Source organism: Corvus cornix, chromosome 19 (assembly GCF_000738735.6).
Source record: "Corvus cornix cornix isolate S_Up_H32 chromosome 19, ASM73873v5, whole genome shotgun sequence".
NCBI classification, from domain to species: domain Eukaryota; kingdom Metazoa; phylum Chordata; class Aves; order Passeriformes; family Corvidae; genus Corvus; species Corvus cornix.
In genome coordinates, this window is record NC_046348.1 from 2,787,016 (window position 1) to 2,809,972 (window position 22,957).

The following is a 22,957-nucleotide window of genomic DNA, read 5'->3' on the forward strand; positions in this document are numbered from 1 at the left end:
GCGCGGACTCCAAGGCCCGGCATGCGGCGGGGCGCGGCGCAGGCGCGCCGGGCCGGGCTTGAGTGGCAAGTTGTTTGTTCCAGCGAGCACCAGCTGCTCGGCACTCCGGGCTCCGCTGCTCCGCTCCGCGCCCCGCCGGCCTCTCCGCCGCTCCAACTTTTGCACCCTCTGCTCCCTCATCCCCCGTTCCCGCCCCCGGAGCCGGGCAGGGACAGACGGAGCTGGAGGGGGGGGGTAAAAAAAAAAAAAAAAAGGCACTGACAATAACAGCCCCCCCCCTCCTCCCCCTTCCCATTCAAAAACACAACATAAACCCTAGGGATAGATGAACTACAAATGAGAAAGAGGAAAAGATGGAACTGCACATCCTAGAGCACAGGCTCAGAGTGGCCAGCATAGCCAAGGAGAGCATCCAGTTGTTTACCTATGGATTAATCAAACTTGCTTTCCTGTCCTCTAAGACGAGGTAGGTGCTGGGGATGGGGCAGCGCGGGGGCGGGGGGCGTCCTCCTTGCGAGGGGACGGAGTGTTGGGGGCTTATCCTCCTTGCTGCAAGGGGACTGGGTGCTGGCAGGGCACTCTCTTTCTCTCAGAGGGGCTGGGGTGGGGGTATCTGCCTTGCAAGTGAGCAGGACAACCTCCTTGGAAAGGGGGTGGGTTGATGGGTACTCTCCTCCTTGGGGAGGGGAAAAAAAATAAAGTAGGGTCCTGGATGGAGGACACCTCTCCTTGCAAGGGGGCAGACTGTTGGGTGGGGGTCACCGTCCTTCCTGCAAAGGGGCAGGGTGCTGGGGTGGGTGAGGGCACCCTACTTGCAAGAAGTCAGGCTGCTGGGTGAGGGGGGACGCCGTCCTCGCCAGAGGGCAGGGTTTTTTGGGGGTGAGGGGAGCACCTGCGTCTTCCCTACGCACACCCCCCCCCCCCCCATCCCAAGACTGGGAGATGGTGATGAGGATCAGCGCTGGAGTTCAGGGTGTCCCCGTCCGGCTTTAGGGCAGCCCCCAGCGCGCCTCCTGCCTCCCGCTGCCCGCCCCGGCCGGCGCTGCGCCCGGCGGATGAATGGGAACAGGTGGGGGCCGGGGGGCCCGGCCGGGCCGGCTGCAGGCTCGGGGCGGCCGCTGGACAACAAAGGCAACAACAGCAGCCCGAGGAGGAGGAGGAGGAGGAGTGGTGGTTTTTTTTTTTTTTTTTTTTTTTTCCTTTCTCGCTCTCTCTGGTTTTTGTTGGGGTTTTTTTTGGTTGGTTTTTGTTTTTTTTTTTTTTTCCATGGATTGTTGTTCCTTGCAGCACTTACAGAAGGAGCGAGTCCTCCACACGCGGGTTTGTTTAAAAGGTGCTTTTCCAGTGCTGCCAAATTGGAGGAGGACGAGGAGCAATGCATGCCTTGCACTTAAAAATTATGGTATTAAGTAATTTGGATTGTGATAGCTTTCAGGAAAAAGAAAAACGTAGTGGAAGGCACTGAAGGCACTGTGAGAATTTTTTTTTTTTTTTTTTATTAGGGGGAGGAAAGAAAATACTGTGGCCAGATTATTGGATGTATGTAAGGTGCTAGGCCTTTTGCACAAAATAACTTGAATTGCAATCACATATTCTTCTGTCTTCACTTAGCTTGTTGACTTCATGTTATTCAGAAAGAGGAATGGGAATGTAAATAATACCAAACTCTTCTTGTTTTTCCTGCCTGTAAATTAATATTTCAGTTTTCTTCCCACATTCATTCTCGTATTAAGGTGAGAAATTTTCTTTGGCAGTAGGAAAATAATGAATAGATATTTAAGAAATAGAAAGCAAATTAATTTGTTTTATTTCAAACTGTAATTCAATGCTCTCTGTTAAAATGCTTACAGATGAATAGACCCATTTGTGGTGTAATTTGATTACAGTCCCTTATCTTAAACTTCATGTCTTGAAATTTTGCTCTGATTTGGGGCTCGTCCCATTTGGCTTGCCACTAACATTGTTTGCAGTGTAAAGTATATCAGTACCTTGTTTACTCCTGTCCCTGAATACTCCACAGGGCATTAAAGGGTCCTCAGTCTTAAACTTCTATTTTTAATGTGTTGTTTCATTGTAATTGAAAGTTGCTGCTGATTTTTTGAAGGGCTTGTTGCTTCCTCTCTCATGCTTAAAATGTCACTGTTACTGTCAACAATGGAGTCTTTAATCTGCCACTCTTAATGCATAGACTGGAGTTTCATGGGCCTTTTTCTGTTTGTTTGGGATTACTACTATTATTTTTCATTTTTAAACTTCAGGGATGGTCCTGTTGTCTTTGTTTCACATTACATTTTACATTTTCAATGTTAGTGAGCTGTGAAAGGGTCAGGGCAGTAAGATAACTCCTTTGGGGTGTGATACCTTGTCCTGCATTTGGGTGCAGCACCTGACAGTTTTGTATTGTCTCTGGTTGCTGTGGTGTCTGTCTTCTAACATACATACCCTGAGTATCAATCTTTCCTTACCTTCCGTGGAATCTCACTGATCAGGAACAACAGATGTTTGTGGAAAGGTTTGTTGGCATGGGGAACTTCTCTTTATTTCCCTTGTGTTCATTTTGTTATTTTTGCAGACAGTAGAGATCCAGGGGAAGCTTATTTGTGTCATTCTTGAGACAACTGACAGCACTGAAATGCTTCCTCCAGTGTGCTTTTGCATGCCCTGTGGCAAACAAGGTCCCTGCCCCACAAATCTTCTCTCTGATGAACACCCATGTGTATGAGGAAGACAAGGATCTCTGGGAGATGTAACTCTATAAATTTATGACCTCACTGTTTCTCTTTCCTCCTCCTTTAAGAAGTGAATATGCCCAGAAGACAACAACTTTTTATAGGGGTGCAAGACAAATCTCCCCTCCCACACCCCATCTGCAAAGAACCCCTTAGGGGAATGAAAGAGGAAAGGTGGTCTACATCCCTGCTAATCTTTTCTGATGAGATAGCAAAGGTACCAGTTACTACATCACCTACGTTTTTCCCAGTGAGACCTTAAACAGAGTTTTTACCAGTGCTGCAAGGCTGCCAGTAAGAAATAATGATTTGTAGGACAGATGTGATCCAAAGGGGTGACAATGACATCATCAGTATTCTTACATTAGTCATGCAAGAAACTAGGGTTTTTACATAGCCTCCTGTGAGAAGTGATTTGGAGGGTCTCTTTCATGTTGTCATACATCAGGGAAAAAGGCTGGAACAGGTTTTTTTTAAAATCCTGTATGTTTTTCTTAATCCTCTTGGGAAGGAAAAGTAACAAATCTCCCTTTTTATTTGACCTTTTGCTACTCTCTCACACTCTTGCCCTTGTTCGTGACACAAGTGTTTTAATTTAGCTTCTGTTACAATAGCAATATTTTCTTGTACAGAGAACAGGAGTTTTGAGTCTATTCTGATGGCCAGAAGCAAGGCAGCAGCTAATATGGTGAAGAGGTGAGGCCAGTAGTGAATGAAACAGTGGGCTGAACTGAGCTGAAAGAAAAATATTATTAATCATAAATTTAAGTTAGGCATGAGGTATTTTATGCAAAGTTGCATTAAGAGAGGTGGTCTAGGAATAAATAATAGCGTAACTGCAGTTACACTGAGCACTGCGCTCTTGGTGTTCTGCTTTTGTCAGTGCAGGCCTACTGATCTCAGCAGGCTCTGCCAGGCACCCCAGTTGAGGAGTGATCCATGTCTTTCTTAGTTGCATGCTGAAGATTTGCATGTGTCTAATCTTTTTGCTGTTGCTGTCATCACTGTTCTGGTGTTTTATTGATTGTGTTGGTTAGAGCATGGTGCTAATAATGCCAGGGTTGGGGATTCAGTCCACGTACGAGCCATTCACTTAAGAGTTGGACTTGGTGATCCTTGTGAGTCCCTTCCAGCTCAGCATATTGTGACTCTGTGTCTGACTTGAACGTTCCTTGGTGCCAAGGATTTTCACCTATTCAGAAGCTGTGCAGTGTGTTTATGCATGTAAATATAACAACTGTATGTGGCTTCACCATTGCATTATTTTTCTTTTGTATGTGCCTCTGTAAATGTTAGTTCTGTGGGGCAGAGAACTGTGCTCATCTGGAAACTCCCACTTTCATCTCCCTGTGTGCTGCAAAATGAGTAGCCTCCCTCACATCGAAACTAAGCGTCTCTGCTTTCTTGGTCAAACTGTCTCAAGCTACTGGGAGATGTGCCACAAGTAACCTGCTTGAGGACTTGATACAAATACTGTTTCGCTACATTCCTATCTTGATTTTTTTTTTCCTAATTGCAAAATATTTTTTAACTGCATCCAACAAGGAAAAGTGCTGGATTCTGCACCCGGGATGGGGCAACCCTGGATGTCGTACAGACTGGGGAAGGAGATGCTGGAAAGCAGCACCACAGAAAGGGACCTGGGGGTCCTGCTTGAGGGCCAGTAGGATCTGAGTTAGCAGTGCCCTGGAGCCAGGAGGGACATCCCTGTCCTGGGGGCACCAGGCCCAGCAGCGCCAGTCGGGCCAGGGAGGGGATTGTCCTGCTCTGCTCTGGGCTGGGGCGGCCTCACCTCCAGTGCTGGGGCAGTTTGGGCACCACAGTGTAAAAAAGAGAGCGTCCAAAGGAGGCCATGAGGACAGTGAAGGGCCTTGAGGGGAAGCCATGTGAGGAGCTGCTGAGGGCACTTGGTCTGTTCAGCTGGAGGAGAGGAGACTGAGGGGAGACTCATTGCAGTCTGCAACTCCCTCGTGAGGGGATGAGGAGGGGCAGACACTGATCTCTGCTCTGTGTGACCAGGGACAGGGCCCAAGGGAATGGCCTGAAGCTGTGTCAGGGCAGGTTTAGGTTGGATATTAGAAACAGGTTCTTCCCCCAGAGGGTGGTTGGGTACTGGAACAGGCTCCCCAGGGCAGTGGTTGCAGCACCAAGGCTGGCAGAGCTCAAGGAGTGTTTGGACAACACTCTCAGGTACATGGTGTGACTCTTGGGGATGGTGCTGTGCTGGGCCAGGAGTTAAACTCAATGATCCTTGTGGGTCCCTTCCAACCCAGCATATTCTGTGATTCCTTTTAGTGCATAGGAATTAAATCTGAATGGAGGACAGTTTGGGATAATGCATGCATTGAGCCACCAGTGCATGCAATAGATAGAAGGAAGGTGAGCCTAACCTTGTCTTTTCAGTGTGTATAAAAATATGTGGAGAGTCCAGGAGAATGAAGTGGGGTCAGGTTCTTCCAAGCACTGGATCTATATAATGTAATTAGCTTGATTTCTGGGTAATGCTTTAGTAGACCCCTGAACATCTGGAGTCAATGCTAATGAGTACCTAATATAAAGATTTGGTGGTAAACAGTGAAATGAAGTAGTTGAGGGAGAAAGGTATTATTTAAGTTACAAAGCTATTAAATTATAACTAGAATAAAGTTGAGCAGTTAGTTTGTTCACAGGGGTAGGTGGTTAAAGTAATTGTAGGTCATGTATCTATCATCACAAATTTTAAAATCTCTGAAGATTTTTTGATACTCTTTGATTTGAGATGGTCATTCCTGAATGCTAAAGAAAAGGAAAAAGTTCTGCATGTGTAAAGGATGAGACCTTGGTCACTTGAAATGTTTAAGGCAGTCATTCCAAAAGCATCTGTCATTCTGGGTTCTTTTTCAAGATGCTCCAGTTCATGTATATTGGTGACTTGAAGCAGAATTACAGATGCTTTGCAAGCTTACAGGTTTGGCACTAAATACAGATGGCTGTCCATGCGAGTGAGATGCTTCCTAGAGAAGCTAGATAGGATGGAGTAGCCAGGCTGGGCTCTGCTTCAGGTTTAATTCTGCTTGTCACACAGCCACTAACATGGGATGCTTGGAGACAGGAGATATTCTTAATGTGGAGAGGTCCTTAAAAATGTTCGTTCCAATAAAAATGTAGCAAGAAGTGAATGGTGATAAAATGTTCAGAATAAGTTTGATTTTCTTTGGGTTTGAGCAAAAAATAAAACTAAGTTTGTTGTCTTTAAGTTTGTGGTGGTATTTTTGGTAATCTGTCCATTTTGCTTAGTAATAATTGACACCTCTACTTATGAACAGTGTGCTGTTGCTATTAATATAAGTGTTTCCCATTCCCTGATCACTTGTTTACTGTCTAGGTGTCCTGAAATTGGAGATACTGTAATAAAAGGTCTATTTTGGACTTCAGAACATAATGGGAAAAACAAGTGCTTAAAATGTATCCATGTATCATTTGAGGACATTGAGATCAGCAGTCTGTTTCCTCTGGTATGAACTCAGACAAACACATGTTGTTTATGCCCTTATATGAGATACAGATCAGCCTGCAACACTGGATGATTATCTGGCAAAGGCAAGTTACTCCTATTGTTAAAACCTTTTTTTTTGGGGGGTCTCTTTTGGCTTCTGCCATCCTGTGCATCCTAGGAAGACCACTGAGTAAAGGCTTCTGTCAGTTATAAGATCATATCTACTCATCTAAAACATGTTGCTCGTGTTTTCTTTTGTTGTGGCAGATTCTCAAATGCCTTGAATATTTTATTTTGTTTTCTGAGTGTGTATATGTGTGGGATATCTAAGGTCTGGGGACTTCTTTTTCAGTCTGATTTGGCGACCATCTGTTATAGAAGGACTGAGTGCTGATGTCCAGACACCACAGGAGGCTGGAGTGATGGGAAGCCCCATGGCTAAAGCCGCCTGCCTGCCCTTCCCCAGAGCACTTTGCTGCCCTGTTTGTGTCACCAGGGGCATTTACGGTGCTGAACTTGCTGGCGGATGTTCAGGATGAGTAGAGCTAGTGAAAAGCAGCTAAGTGAGGAGGTGGAGAGAATAGAAGTTACTTGTTTGAGCTAAGGAGGTATATAAGCTCTTTAATTGTGTATGTCATTGATTTGCATTCAAGGCTGCTGGGTGTTTCAGCTGCTGCTGGGCTGTGAGAGCATTCTGCAGTGTTTAAACATGTTAAACCTTAGAACAGGTTTCCTTCCTGATGGTCTCTGACTGTTTATCTACAAATGTTATTTTTTCCCTTTATTTTCTGCTTCTGGCACGTGGCTTACCAGTGGGGCACTGCCTGATTTTCTCTTTCTTTGCCTGGCAGTTCTGTCATGCAGTCAGTCCTCAACCTACCATGTGGTCCCATCAGGCTGAGGCTGATGCCAAGTCAGAAACCGACAGGAGTGCTTAGAAACTAAATGAGATTCAAAAGGTGGAATGGAAGTACTAGATCAAACCCAGAGTGTAATGCTGGGCAGCACTATGTGCTGGAGAAATGTTGATTTAGGTACTGTACTTCTAAAATAAATAAATAATTGCCTGTAGTTTGTAGTGGGATGGTTGTCTATCCTTGTTTCACATGTTTCAGTTCATTGGGAAAGCTGTCACATAGATGAGATGCATCACCTGTGGATAAGGCATAACATCAGTGATGTAAAAGTAACACCAATGGTGCCCGCTCATGTTGAGCTGAGAAATAGAAGAAAGGAAAAAATATTCATCTTTTGCCATGTAACTCATTAAAGATCCCCTCAGATGATTTTTTTTTATTATTATTACTTTGAGGTGAAAGTCAGTATCTAAATTTAAAATGTGGCTTTTAGTAGTTAGATGTCTCTTCCTGCAAGCTGGTGCTCCTATGCTTCAGCAGTAGAGCCAGTGCAGGTCTGTTAAGGGAAAGTATGAATACTGTGCATTCGTCATCTAGAAGTAACAGCTGAGTTGTTCATTAACACGACAGTTTGAATCCACAATCTACCCCTCCACTGAGTTATAACTTAAAATAGGGTCTATTTGATGGCTGAATTCTTTGACAATGCCTTGGTCTCTGTTTGATGGCTGAATTCTTTGACAGTCCCTTGGTTGTTCTCTATAAACATGTAAGTCTTTCCATTTAATTTTTTTTTATTCTGTTTAGCACATCACCTCATTTATCCAACACACAACTTCTTAATCATCCTGCATGTTAGAGTTTTAATATATTTGGACAAGGGCTACAATTTCTTTTTTCTGCAGAAACAGTACAGATTTGTTCTCTTGTTTACTGCCAACTCGAGAGTAAACTCCAGCTCTGATCTGCTGGTAACTGAAGGCTGGTAAAGGAAGAATTATCCAACAGGAATAATGGAGGAAGTATCTCCATTCATTATAGTTCAGAATCAACAGAGCAAAGCCTCTAAGCTGCTGTTATCATTTCAAAGTAAAAAGATCTTGTCTCCCCACCCTGAGCTCAGCTTAGTTTTGTGTAGTTAAGATATATTTGTTAAGAAAGAAAACAACAGGCAAAAATGTTCTATTATGGCACAAAATAAATGAAGATGAGTTAAGCCTGTTTCATGACTATACAAGCCCTTGTTAGTCCCAGACATACTGCATAAAGTTTTACTGTGCTGACCATTGAAACAGAGAATCTGATCTCATTTTTGTGGTCTGATATATAATAAACATTATGTACTGGTTAATAATGTTTTATTTTCACATCCAAAGAAATGCAGTGAATGCCTAAACTTTCTCACCAACCAGAACAACCTTACTTAGATCTGTTAAATATGGCTTACTAGAGATTAAAATAAAAAGCCTACTTCTGATCTGCAGCCTGCTTTAGGAAGCTCCCAGCCGTAATACCAGAGATAACAGATCTCCGAGCAGATACCAGAGCTGCTGTTTAGCACAGAGTTGGCACATGGAAAAGGGAAGTGGCAAGTTTGCTTGGTGGCAGAAAACCATTCACTAATCCTTTGGGAATTCCTGAGGTATTCTTTTGTGGGGATGCCTAAGTAGGCAAAGTGATTTTTTTCAAAATTTTGTGGTCCAGTTAATTTTGGTTAATGTGATGGAATAAATGTTTTTAAGATACTTGTGCTACTTATTAGCCAGTAATTGTAGAGAGATGTAGGCTGTTATTGATGGTAAACTTGACCCAGATTTTTTCAATACAAATTGTTTATGAAGTAGGAACCAAACCCTCTCAGGAGTGTGAATGTATGTTTGACTGAGATGTAACTGTAAAGGAAAAGTTCATTTTCTTTTCCTGTGAAGTTTTAGTGTCCTTATTATAGAGGATGCTAGAGATGGCATAAGGTGTGGCTATTTAAGAGTAAAATGAAACCTTTAAGTCTTATGCAATTTTTCAAATAGATTAATTTAAAAAGTTGATACTGGTGGAATTTCTGAACCTGAGAGGGGAAAATTTATGAGTTTTGACATGGGTGGAACAGTTGAAAATGCAGGTGTGACTCTCCCTGTCTTTTTCTGTTCAGACTTTTTAAGAATATTACATGAAGAGAATCTGGGTAATGTTATGCACTGTTTTTAGCAATACCTGAATATTTATCTTAGTTCTGTGGTTAAAAGATCTGTATTCAACCCTTCCTTATGCCATGCATGTTTTACAGGGTGAGTTGGTTGAAGTTGATGAGTCTGAGACCTTGATTGAAATGGCCCATGTTAATCTTGCTTAACATTTGTAGCTTTTATTTCTTTTCCTAAAGAAAGATTGACTCTTTTCTCTTGATAACCTCTAAGGCACTCACTTGCAAATAAATGTAGGCTTGGCAGGAAGAAAGAAAGATAGCTCTTAATATTGAGAAGGATATACTCTGTATGCATCTAAGCAACTGTATACATTTACATAGATTTACTTAGTCTTTATTTTTGTGCTTTTTTGAAAATGATGGATGACTTATCACATGATTAGTCTTTCAGTTGTTATCATTTTCAAGCTGCTTTTGGGTGGAAATTGGAGTTTGTAACATGGAAAGCAAACATTTTTATTTGGTCTTTTTAAACTACTGCACAGTATTGAATGTGCTAAGTATTTAGGAAAAAAACCTCAGCTTATTTTGTGTTTGTAATTAAGCAGTGTAACATGACCTGTACTAAACAAATGAAGCGATGGTGACTTGAGACTGCTTGGCAAGGCATTGGAGCTGGGAGGTATCAGTCTTCCACACCTACTTCTTATTGGCAGACTGGAAGAAGAAAACAAAGTTTACTTGCCTTTTCAGTTCCTAATTTGTTTCCCAACCTGGAATTAACTAGTGATCATTTTGAACTAAACTGAGTAATTTGAAATGGGGAAAATACTCACCCATCTCGTGGAAGATAATATGGCTGTCAAAATCTGGTGTATTGCATAAGTGGACAGGTTACAGTGGCTTTGTCAGTGATTTCTCCTCAGTTGACTTGTTTAATTTGCTTTGGAGTTTCAGCAGCAAACATATTTTGATAAACGTTGTTTAAATTATTTTATTTACACCTAAGATAATACTATCACTGCAAAAAGTTTTGGATTTCAGGTATCTTTAGATCAGATGAACTAATGCTAAAATTGTGCTCTTAATTGTTTTTACATTCAAACTACTTGGTTGCAGAAGGGTAGTGTTAGAATTGATTGGCCTTTCACTGCTGTGGGGATAGATTTCAGACCGTTTGATATACTGAGATGATGTGTTTTGAGTTGCATGTTGGCATTTTTGTAAACCAAGCAGAGTTTTATTGTGTGTAGCTTGTTTGTATCTGCTGAGCCAGCGAGGTGTGAAACCACACACTTGTGGCTCAGTCTCTCTTAAGTTTACTGCAGGGAAGACAAGTTAGTGAATGGTTTTCTGCTGTGACTGGTGGGACTATGTGCTTTGCAATAGTTCCATCTCACAAACTAAGTGGTCACAAATGGACACAGATTATGCTTGTTAAGAGATTTTTCTTCAGGTAAAATGCCAGCAATGTAGAGTGGTTATAGCAAACTTTTTGCAAACAAAATTAATACTTCGTCATGGAAAATAAAATGGATCTAGTTACCTCCACTGCAGACAAGGTAATGGTAGGTACAGGTGTGCAGAACGACTGGATTCCTAAGGAACAGAGCATCATTTTTAACACTGATTTTTTTTTTCAATGATTGTTTTCTTGTCAGTAGTCCTGGGATGCATGTGTAACAATATTTTGATGACTGCCAGAAACCACTTTGCTAGACCAGTATGATGTTGGCTAAGCACAGAAAAGTAAGCAAGAATTTGGATTGACCAGAGCAGGCTTTATGGTTTAATGGGGAGAGAGAAAGATGAAGGGGAGTGACAAAGCCCAGAGCTGGCCTTGTGAATAGGCATGGATGGCTCACGACTGCCTGGAAGCCTCATGTGGGACTAATGGTTAATGCAATAGTGGAGCCTCAAGTTTTTTGTGTTGTTCTCAGTCCAAGCCTGGTACATTGTCACAAACCTAGAAAACACCAAATCTTCACAGAATGGATGAAGTCAAGAAGGATCTCTGAAGATCATGTAGCCCAACCCGCCAGCTCAAGGCAGAGGCTACTCTAGTGGCTTGCTCAGGATTTTGTCCATTGGGACCTTGTGCTTAAAGCCATGCACGGAGCTTTGCCCTCTGCTGTGCTAACATGTTGTTGACCTGGTTAATATTGTAATGCTTTGTTCCATTTGGCGTTACTTTCCACATAGCATTATAATGTCTCATCTAAGCATGACAAGGTGTTTTTTGAGCTTTAAAGTGAAACTGTGCAATCTCTTGGTTATGGAGAGAACTGTTGGTATGAATGAGAGACTGTTACTGCGGTAGTTCGTTGGTCCTTTGTGCTGCTTTGTGAGCATTTCAGGTGAAACTGCTTATTGGCTTTAAACTGTGAAAAACTACCTGAGACAAACTAGATGCCAAAAAATTCCATAGCTTGGTAAGAGAAAAGCTTGCCTTGGGAAAGGGCGTGTACTCACTTCTGTGCTGGTGCAGACAGCTTAATTACAATTTGTAATGGTGTTGGATAGATGTACAAGACTAATGAAGCTACTTCTACCCAAGCCCTCTACATGACAGTAGAGTTTATTTGTGTTGTTGACCTAAGTAAGGGAAAGTATTAGAACGATATGAAGTCCAAATGTGACTTAGTTTGACTTTAATGCGCAGTATTGTGTGGTGCAGTAAATGTTGTGCTTTGGTTATTGTGCGGTTTCTGAAATTCCACTGTAAGAGTGGTCATGTGATGGAGCCTCACTGTAGGGAAGTGTTTTCTCTGTACTCTTCCTATTGGTATCAAGTTACTCCAAGCATTTCTGAGTGGCTCTCATAATTCCTGTACATACAGTCATGTTGTTGGCTTTATACCTTATCACATTACCCATCCCAGTACTGTATTCCAGGGACTGCTGAGGTTTGAACTCAGGACAAGCACTCTCTGTCTAGATGTAGGGAAAGCCTCATGTCTAAGGAGGGGTAAGTTTGTAAGGCAAGGGTTTGCATGGAATCACTGAGCTATCCCCTGGTAGGTCTTATGCTGTGACAGGCCAGAAATGTAGACGACCTAATGACTTAAGCACTTGGATACCCCAAGGCTCATTAGAAGCCAACAGGGCTTGCAGTCGAAAATGGCTGTTGCTGTTTGAGGAGAAGACTCTTCAGGGCTTTCTTGTTTGCACAGGAGTGTGAAATCAGGCCAGAATGATTAATGTTAGAGGATTTTGTGTGTTCTGTACCCATTTGAATGGCTTTGTTCATTCAGATGGTGGTTGAATTGTAATCTTGGGCAATGATTTAAATATGAAGTAGTTCCAAAACAATATAGTTACCTATTGGCTTTTAATGATCTTGTGAAGCAGTGTATTTTAAATGGATATCTCATTATAAAGGTGATAATGACCTAACTACTGGTGGAGGAAAGAAAAGAGGAACAAAGTCAGAAATGCTAAATAGCATGTACATATGTAAGTTATGCTTCATGTAAAATTTGCATCCTTCTGAGATGAACATGAGCATATGTTTGAAATTAATTTTCTTCTATGTTTATAGTATAGCACTGAGGCTTTAAACTGGTGCATAATTGGCTGTTGATCCATTTTTGATAGCCTTCCATGGCAAGTTATTGCTGTTTATCTCTTTTTGAGATTTCCTACTACCATAACCATGTGCTTTTCTTAGAGATATGTGGATGGCCACACTACACGGAACAGTTAATGGCTCTGTCTTTAGGTGCAGTCTCTGTTTGCTGGGTAACTTAGGGTGTATTTGGAGCATCCTAGCAAAGCAGTTGATGAAATTCCTGTCCCTGATTCAACCGTTTCCATCTCCAGTGTTTTCAAAGTTGCTGTTAACTTGCTGTGTGTGTTCCAAGTTCAGGAGAAAAAAAAAAAACAAACATCAAATCCCCTACACTTTGAAGCCACCTCATTATGTTTATGGCACAGACTCACAGTTGGAGTAGTGCGGCTATGGGATAGTTAATTCAGAGCTGGAGTGGAAATGATTGACTTGTTAGCCTTTCTTTACTCAGGAGAATGAAAGGTCAGATGATTAGATCTTGTTGCAGGGAGGAAAACTATTTATTTATAAAGGTATAAGGTGTGTGATTAGCAATGGTGTTAACCTTTTTTCGAAACTATAGGGGAGGCTTTTTCTATATGTGTTACTAGTATCATGCTTTGAATATTACATTTTCTCACTTTGTGTTTTTACAGTAATGGTTTTTCCCTTTCATTTGGGTTTGAAAAAATTCAGTGACAGGAACAGTTCCTGGATTCAAAATAGCCTGGTACTCATACGTTTTCCTTGGCCTGTTAAAACATATTCCTGATTATATATTCCTTGCGGGATCAGCACAGCAATAAAGGACAATGAAAGAATTTCATGTGCTCCTTAAATGAGCCTTACATAAAACAAAGTTTAAAATTAATTAGGACCTACCTTTTAAGCACTTGTCAAATCTTCTCATTGTCAGGTTTTCTTCCCACTTAATGTTCACTTTCTATCAAATCAATGTGAGGTACATGATAATACTTTCAAAATCACCTAAGTCCCATTAAAAAAAAAAATGACTTGAGCACCTGGGTACCCCAAGGCTCATTGGAAGCCAACAGGGCTTGCACTCCAAAATGGCTGTTGCTGTTTGAGGAGAAGATGCTTAAGGGCTTTAAAAATTTTGCCTCCTGGTCATAATATTCAGGACAGGAGCAAAGTAAAAATGCACCAAAGGGAGGGAAAGGCTTAGTGTGGCTGCTCATGTGGGCAAAAGAGAAGATACATTTCTGAGAATTAGTATCAAAAATGGGGATCTCTGTTCTTCTCTTTCCACATAGCCACGTGGGCTATGGGCTGACTTGGCTCCCTGTCTCCAGCAGCATCTGGCCTCTGTGCTGCCCCAGCAGTGGTCCCTGCAGTCCCAGGCCCCGGGTGCTCCAGGGTCACCCATTACAGCATGTGCTGGCTGTGCCTTGGGACCTGGGCAGAGGCTGCTGGCTTGGTTTGCCGAGGAAGAAACTGAGGTACATAGGAAGGTGAGAGCCTTACCCATGTCACACAGCAGATCTGCAGTAGGACTGGCTCTTGTTTTCCAGATCCTGCATAGTCTTCACCACTAGGATTACCACTTTTTAATAGGACAGATGAAGGCCGTGTTTTCAGTCCATGTGTGTATTAGCCACTTTGAAGTCCCTATCATCCAGCTGCTGCTTTCTTTTGCATTTTCTCTTCCTAGTTTTGGTAAGCTCATTAATGGAGGCATTCTCTGTTGTCTCTCCTTATACCTTGAGAGAGCAATGTGAGCAATCGGAAGGTGTCCATATGAGCTTCCAGTAGTAACAGCAGTCTTCCTGAAAGTGATAAAGAAATCCACCAGGAATGTACTCATATGTATTTGTGGCTTTTTAATACACATAAACACACATCTGTGTGAACATGTGTACAGTATATCTGTAGCTGTATACATGTGTCATTCCAAAGTCAGAGCCTCTTGAAATGGAAATTGCCTCAGCTAGAAATGAGAGGTAGCTCCTGCTGACAAATAAAACCACATGTTTTTAGGAGCTCTAATAGTTGTGCTTCAGGACAGAGAATGTCTCTCTTCCAGTATCCTTCAGATGACAGCTGCCACAATGAAGCCTGAATATGAAGAATACATTTTTCCATGGCTGTATCCTGGGCGCTGGGAAGACTCTACAGTTCAGAACAATAGCAGAATATGGAGCTGCCAGCAGGCAGTCTGAGTGGACAAGTATAATCATGCACCACTCAGCTTTCAAGGAAATTACAGTTAGTGCACTGACTTGCTCATAATAGCGATGCATTGTTTAGCTTAATAACTTATCAGCTCTCCAGGAACCAGCTAGTGATCACTGTCATCATACACTGCTAATCATTCTGTTCCTAAATTATCCCAAAATGAACTAAGGACCCATCACATCACCTATTAAACTGGCAAACTGAGTCCACTGTAATTTTTTTTTTTTTTTTTAAGCTAGAAGGAACAATATTGCCTACCTTTTTTCTTCTCTTGTTTTGTCACTATCTTTGCCATATGTAGCTGTGCCTGTAGCTTTTTTTAAATGTCTGGTTGAAAGGACATTGTCAAATTGTGTTGAGATATTTTTAGATTGATAGAGTTTCTAGGTTTTTTGTGGGTTTTTTTTTGTGAAAACTACTAGGGAACTGAATCTGAAACCTGCTTTTTAAGGAACATTTGTTTTTCATAAAGCATTTGGGGCAGAGGGGTGATTTTTTTATGGTGCTTGTCTGTAGTACTTGGGCTCCTGTCAATCCCTAGTAAGTGTAGCCTGAGAATGGCCCTCTTCAGTAGTGAAGAGTGATTATCCCTCTTAGACAAGCGTAGAATTTAGGCACAGGACAGCATGATTTATCCAGAGCCATGCAGGGAGCTGTAGAAGAACAGGAAGGAGAAGCAAGCTGGTTTGAGTCCTGATCCCAGTAGGCCTTATATCGTGCTGAATGCATTCTGGCTTCTTGTTGAAGGGTTATTTGTGAGTTTTGAGCTGCCAGCACTGAAGGAGCCTTGGAGTATTTCTTCTGAAGGAAGAGTAGCCACAGCTTCATTTGCAGACACTGAGATGAAAGATTCTAGAATGGTCCAAAGTACCAGAACTCTGGGGACGCCTTCTTGTGGTCAGGAGTGCACAGACATGCAAGTCATGTGAGCAGATCTCCAACCTGTTCCGTGCTTAGGATTGAAATGGTGAGTCTGTTAAAAGGGGAGGGGAAAACAGATGGATGTGCCCAACTGAAATAGGTCTCCTTGCTGTTCTGAATAGTGCAGGCAGCTGTGGGATAGTATCTCCTGATCTCAGGAATTGTGCAAACTGTGGGGTGGGCTATTTTTATTAAACCAGAACAAGTACACCAGGATTTAAATGAAACCCTGAGCATTTTTGTGGTTTTCTTTAATTGTTTGCTTTGTTTTCAACTCTCCTGTGTCTGTCTTGGAAAGACAATTGTATCTCTTGATCAGTGACGATTAGAATTAAAATAAGGACCCTTCTGCTGCAAGGTTTATTGTCTGGCACATCTATGTCTGATGAAGTGTCATCTTTCATGTTTTGAGAAGGCGCTGTCTGACTGTGATATCTCTGAACCATATGAGAAAACATTTGGCCACACCTATTCTTGTCAATTATAACAATAGTCTAGCTCAAATTATATAGGTCTTTGTATATTGTATTGAAAAATGTAGATCCAGCCTTTGTTAATAAACAGAAAAGATCAGGTTGTTACAAAATGGTGGTCTCTGCAGAGACTTATGTTTGCATACACTTCAAATACACCATCTACTTTTGGCAGCAAGAAGTGAAAAAAATGCTGAGTAGGTATGTCTTGTCCCCAAGGTAAGTTCCATAATAAGGAAATGCCTAAAGCTTACAGGTGTGGCTTTCTCTTTTCCATGGGAATATTTCCCACTTCTCCAGGAGTTTACAATCTTTCTTTGAAAACAATTGTTCAGGTTGCAAGTCAGTCCTGTTTTATTTGCTCCATTTGTTGTAGGGCCAACAAATGGCATTCAGCGCAAACTCCAAGGTTGTACCAGCTCACTGTATTTTGCACTGTACAAAGTTGAGAAGCATTGCCAGATGAAAAAAAGAATTGAATTGGAAAGCCTAAAACCTCCTGTTAAACAATGCCAATGTGTTCTTTAATACAGCATAATGGCTGTGCAATCATTTACATTACTGTGTGTTTTGGAAGGTCTCTGACTTCGTAGTTATGCTGGACCAGAGCTTTTTCTTGCAGTAAGTATTTCTTTCTTTGCCCTGTCTACAGACAGAAGAGTGGAAATGTCAATATTCAAGCCCATGATTTTGTTACAAATCTGCTTGGGATGCCCTGATAACCCAGTTCTATACGTAGCAAAGTCAACGAGTTTCTCTGTGTTGATGTTGGTGAGTTAGAGCCCACGCTGAAATATTTATGTGAGAGGGAATGTTTCTGCAAAACCCTGTTCATGCAAACTGGACATCAGTATGCTTGAGGTTTCCTGGGAAAATACCCTTTTTTGCTTGGTGTACCATGCATTGGGAACCTAGGATAATTCATGTTATATTAAAGCCAGGTCTTGATTACCTGTGATGAAGTGTGTGAATACTGAAAGTCCTATACTGAGAGGACAAATCATCCCATTTGGATCTAGATGAGCAGACTGGAAGCAACATGGCATTTTGTTGTTGGTTTCTCAGCCTGGGAAACTCAGCAAGTAACAGGATTACTGATGGTTCTTTCCCCAGCATCACATTCCAGACTTGTATGTATGGTTTCTGCTACTTTATTTTACCAAGGCCCTCCCACTTCTTTGTTCTGCTGGCTAACTGATGCTTACAGTGCTCCCATCTTTTTGCAGGGCAGCTCCACCATGGTTTGAAGCCATTGTTTGTTGTTAAGTGTGTGAAGATGCTGATACTCGGTGTGATGGTTGCCTAAGACTTGCTCTGTTACCTCTTCCTCTTTTATTGCTATCTCTGTGGCTGTGAGATTTTGTTCAGTGCTGGTTTGTTGAAGAAAAAATTCCATGGTGGCTCTGTGCCATCATTTCAGAAAACAGCTAATCACCAGACTCTTGATAGAGAGGTTTAAGAAGAAATTATTTTGCTCCTTGGGCATGAAAATGCTGGTTAAGAGTGTAACTGGCACAGGACCTCCTTTGCCCTGGGAGTCTGGCCAGAGAGAAATTTTTACTTCCATTTAAGCCATGGGCCTGTACCCTCAGTAGGCTCTTCCATTGATATTTTGCTTACAGCTGTCAGTGCTGTGCCGGAGGAAGCTGTGATGCCTCACACAGAGGATAGCCCATGATGCCTCAGAACAGCTCTCAGACTGCTCAGCAATAGTGGACTGCCATGCTGGGAGGGTGAGGATGCAGGGCAGAAAGGGTGCAGGGGTCTAAGAAAACCTGCATGTAAATTTTGGGTTTGTGCTGAGTTGTGGTTTTTTTTTTTTTTAAATTTAAGGAAACATCTTCTCTAGATGTCTGTTGTGTAAGCCTAGGTAAAGAGATTGATTCCTTCTGTACAGGTGACAGTAGGGTTGACCTCTTTATACTGCCATTGCTTAGAGCAGGAAAGTCTGAACTTTGCTACTGCTCAAATAATTGTGGTAAATTCATCCAGTCATTTTATCTTCACCAAATGTTTGCCTCATTTTGGAGGAAAGGATTTTGTAAAGATTAAATGATTGGATCTCAGCTCGTTTTGGAGCCTCGTTTTGTCCTTTATTCAAGTACCTGTATGCTCATATTACAGCTGGCAGCAATACAGGCTCATTGTAACCCAAGCAATACTCTCAGTTGAGGAAGAAGTTAACAAGAGCGTGGCCCAATACTAGATGTTTTTTTATAGACAGTGAGCAAGCTAAGCCCATATAACAGGAGAAATCTTTAGTCAGTCGCACACAGTGGCCACATTCACTTTAATGTATTTGGAAATGACAGATTTTGTACCTATCTGTTGATAGATTCAAGTATTACTTGCTTTTCTCAGTACACTTAAGTTCAGTTCTTCAAGTAGAAGATGCTGCCCACTGTTCATACAGCTGTTCATACAGCACCAACTGAAACTCCACAGCAGTTGTAGCTTTGCTTTTTGAAGCCTCAGTCAAAAATGAAGCTTATTTTACAGAAATTCAGTAAATTACGCTTCAGCTTTTCTTTAGACAGGTCAGCAGTGACTTGCTTGGAAACCTTGGCATACTGTTGGATTTCTGCTGTGGTGAAAGCTTGCCTATGATTTAATCTAAAAGATTCTCTTCCCCTCCCTTCCCTGCCATTTATTCACCTCAGCACAAAATTATTACTTTGACATTGTGTGAGCTGATTCCCATGATGGTAACATCATTCCCCGCAGAGAGAGTGGCCTGGCTCTGGAGCTTCCCAGGAAATCTGTCAAAACTGCTTCACCTTGGCCTTCATACCTTCACTATGTCTAACATTGCTATTAAACCAGTAGTAGACTTCAGTCCAGGCTTGCATACTGACAGATTTTAAGCAACAAAGTAATGTTACTTCTAGTATTTTTACCCATGCATTTGCATGGCCACATGCAGCCTCCTCCTGAAATGTTTCTATCCTCCCCGTTATGCAGATTACAGGCTGGGAATGTGTTTCCTTTTTGATGCATTATAGAAAATCAGTATCATAGAGTTACATGGCACCAAACTAGTGAATCTAATGCCTGCATCCAAAATTGGGAAGTGTCTTTGTGGGAGACTGGCTTCAGTGGAACTTTCTGATATTCCAGTTAACTGATTCATTGCTGGCTTTCTCAGAACCCCATAATGTCCCTTGGTCATTTTCTTTCAAAACTGGTTTTCTTGGTCTGAATAGTTGGTTCTTAAATAAACTTAAGTGCTTTGGGATTCAGGGATTGTGTTTACTCATTTTCAGATTACAATTTTGGTTCCTTTGCTGACTGTCTCTAGTTTGCTGCCTTTTGAAATAGTCTGCAGATTCTGTACTACTGGTTCCTCAATCTGTTGTCAGTCATTCCTTGTCTTGTACTTGTTTCAACATATCATAACTGTTCTGCTGGCTCCCTCAAGCCCTGTAGAGCCTTGTTATGTCAGGGTGTGTGGGAGGTTGTTGTATGTATTTTTGTTCTTGAGGGAATCTCATTTTGAGTCCTTTATCTTTTATATCTCAGGCCTTGGAGGTATTTGGTTCTTTCCAAAATGTAGTGTTTCAAAGAAGTGCTCAGCTGGCTAACGCCTTTGCTGCTGAAGCACTGGGGTTGTCGGATGTAGCTCAGCAGGCTTCTTGGGACAGAGACTGTGCAACGGGTTGGAATGCAGGCTGGGAGCTTGCAATATAGGTGGTAGGACAGTGGGCAAGATTCATGCCATGATAAAACTTACACCGAAGTTACAGGACTGATACAGGATTACTAAATCTGTTTTTCGGAAGGTTAAACTATATAATGACAAGGCCTTTAATTTTCTGTTTCTCTCTCTCTCCCTCCTGTTCTTTCCCACACACACAGACACACAATCATCTTTTTCATTCTTCTTTCTCTTTAGTCTGCAGAAAGCAAATTCCTGCAGAATTCCTGGCATAAGGAAGGAAACTGATAACACTGGTGTGTAATGCTGAAGCAGGAGCTGAAGCTAGAGCTGTTTAATAGTTTCCAGCACAGGGCTCTTGCATTTTAGCTGGGGGAAGATTCCCAAGTGAAGCCTCACAAGGGCACTGTGTCCTCTTGCTACATCCAAGTCCAGTTGTGTGCCTGACTGCCCTCTTTGGGAGAAGGCAAGGGTTGTGTAGCGACTATAGCACCAGGAGCCAGGATTCCCAGCTTCTATTCTTAGCTCAGCAACCAATTTATTGTAAAGCCTTTGGCAAATCATTCAGGCCTAATCCTGCACATACAGCAGCCCCCAACAAAGTCCTTTCTGTTTTTCATTGGGACAGAGGATCAGCTTCTTAACTTCTGCTTTTCTTGCAGTCCGGAGGACTGGTGAATTGGAAAATATCTTTATGCAAGAAAGTGTGATAATTTCTTCGTGATTGTGAAGCAGTGACGTGGGCATCACTGTGTGATGTGTGTGATCTTGCATCCATAAAGGGAGATTGATTGATTGATTGCTGTTATTAACTGGATCTCTGGAGCACAGGATTTTTGGCCTCTCTCATCAGAATACAATTTTACATGATTATAGAGGATAATGCTGGAAATGCCTCTGCACTGTCCAGATGGCAGGGTCAATGTAGCATGGACCTTGCTCAATTGCTTTGTGTGCTAGGATAAGTGCTGCTGCTTTTCTCTCTTTACGCTACTGACACAGCTAGAAATTGAGGAATTCTATGACTGTGGATAAATTCTGCAAGATGGAAATTAATACCTACAGAGACCTCTGCTTTTATTGACCTTAAATTAATTTCCCAACCTTTGGCAAAGGTGAATGGCAGTGCTCATTTTTCTTTGATACTTCTGCTTCAGAATAATCTGAGCTGCAATCTGAAAATGAAATGGCATAAAAAACATTCTGGGCTAGGAGTTATTTTGGGAGTACCTTGTAAGATAAAAGGGCATAACAAAAAGGTACTTTAATCTGCAGCCTCCTTGCCTTTACATTTGGCTGTGCTGTATTTTGTAGCATGTGCAGTTCTGGTATCTGCTGAGTGAAGCATCTTGCTGTGCTGCTTTGTGGGAGGCTTTATTTGCCTGCTGCAGGGACAGAGGTGGATTAATCTATAAAGCTGTTGGCAGAAATCCGTTAGTAGGCTTTTGAGGGGAGATCAGCTTGAAGAAAACACAACTTGATTTTTGTGTCAGTTAAATTTTTGATAATACTAGAGAAAGAGTGGTTTCTTTGTGAACTGTGTTCTGAAAACACAGAGCCTGGTAGGGGATTCCTTAGGTAGGTAATGTTTTAGTGTAGTGCTCTTGCCTGTGAAGGGACGGGGATGTCCCAGAGCTCACAGATACTTGACGAATAGGGCTTGAAAGTGGGCATGTCTTGTTGAATAAATTATTTAGTTAAAATAAGAGACAGAAGAGTAGAACTATGACCTTCCATGCCACTCAGGCTGGGACAGCATTCTTCTTTCCTCTCTCTTCAGTGAATGAAAATATTATCCTGTCTCCTACAGCAAGTCATTTCTGGGAGCTGGAGGGGCAATGGTGCAAAGAGCACAGGTAGCCCATAGTCAGAAGCTTCTAGTTTGTTGGGAGCTACATGCCTGTACATTTAAATATGCATACCAAATTGCTGGTGTCTCTCCAGCTTTACAGTTTTTCTATTGTCTCTGCATTTGAGGCAGTGGACTGGAGATGCCACCAGTGCTAGGTGAAGGTCCTCATGGAACTTCACCAAGGAATGTACCTGCCAGTGCTGAGTTCTCTGAGATTGATGCACTAGGACTGCGTCTGTCCCCCCCCCCAAATGATGATGATGATAACAACAACAACAATATCATCTATCATACTGTTCTTGGCAGTTACTGCATGGTTGTGATTTGGAGCCCTTGTTCAGCAGTTTCCTGTACTTTAAAGAGATTCTCCTCAGTGTTCTAATGCTTATCCAAATGTATTTTCTCTTCTGAAAGTATAGGAGTCTTTTGTTTTCCTGTCTGCTCTCTCCTTCTCAGTTCCTAGAGCCCTCCTGCCTTGAAGGGGAAGGCTGTGTGAAGGAGCTTGTTTCCTGCAGTTCTGCCTGAGGGCACCAGTACCGCTGCGGGCAAGGCATGGGATAAGTTTTGGGTTTTGGGGTAAGTTGGCTGGTTTGCTTGTCTTGGGAGGACTTGGAACTAATTGTGAGCTTTCTGTTTTCTTCCCACCTCCTTGGTAGAGAAGGTGGCAGCCCTGAGTACTTCTCACCACAAAATAGCAGGAAGGCTCATCCCCAACAAAACTGGCATCAGAAAAGGGTCCAGGAAAAAAACTTTTGCTCTGCTTCTCCAAGTACTGCACTGGACTAGCATCTCAAGATGAGCTTAAATGTAGCCCAGTGTTGATTAAGTTGTGCACTGGCTGACTTCAGTGTTTTTATTAAAGCCAGCCCAAAAACTAATGGAGGCTCTTTGACTCCTTTCTACACTGCTAGTTTTTTTCCATTAGTTTTACCAAGGTTCCAGCCATAAAGCAGTTTTTTGGCCGTTTTGTGTTAATTTCCTTCTGTTGACACTAGAGCATTGTAAGATTTAGGGCTTTGTTTTCAGCTATGATATGAAGGCTAATTATTTCCTTCTGGCATCCTCTCAGTAAAACATGGGACTTAATATTTCAAAAAGAGAAAAGC

General features: G+C 42.1%; 1 protein-coding gene across 1 annotated transcript in view; it reads left to right on the plus strand.

Moving 5' to 3' along the window:
- The first annotated feature begins 259 nt into the window (after positions 1-259).
- CASTOR2 (cytosolic arginine sensor for mTORC1 subunit 2) overlaps positions 260-22,957 on the plus strand; it is a 143,022-nt gene continuing 120,324 nt past the window's right edge. The window contains exon 1 of the mRNA XM_039563009.1: positions 260-466. Coding sequence (XP_039418943.1) covers positions 354-466 — 113 coding nt within the window. The 5' untranslated portion in view covers positions 260-353. The remainder of the gene's footprint in view (positions 467-22,957) is intronic.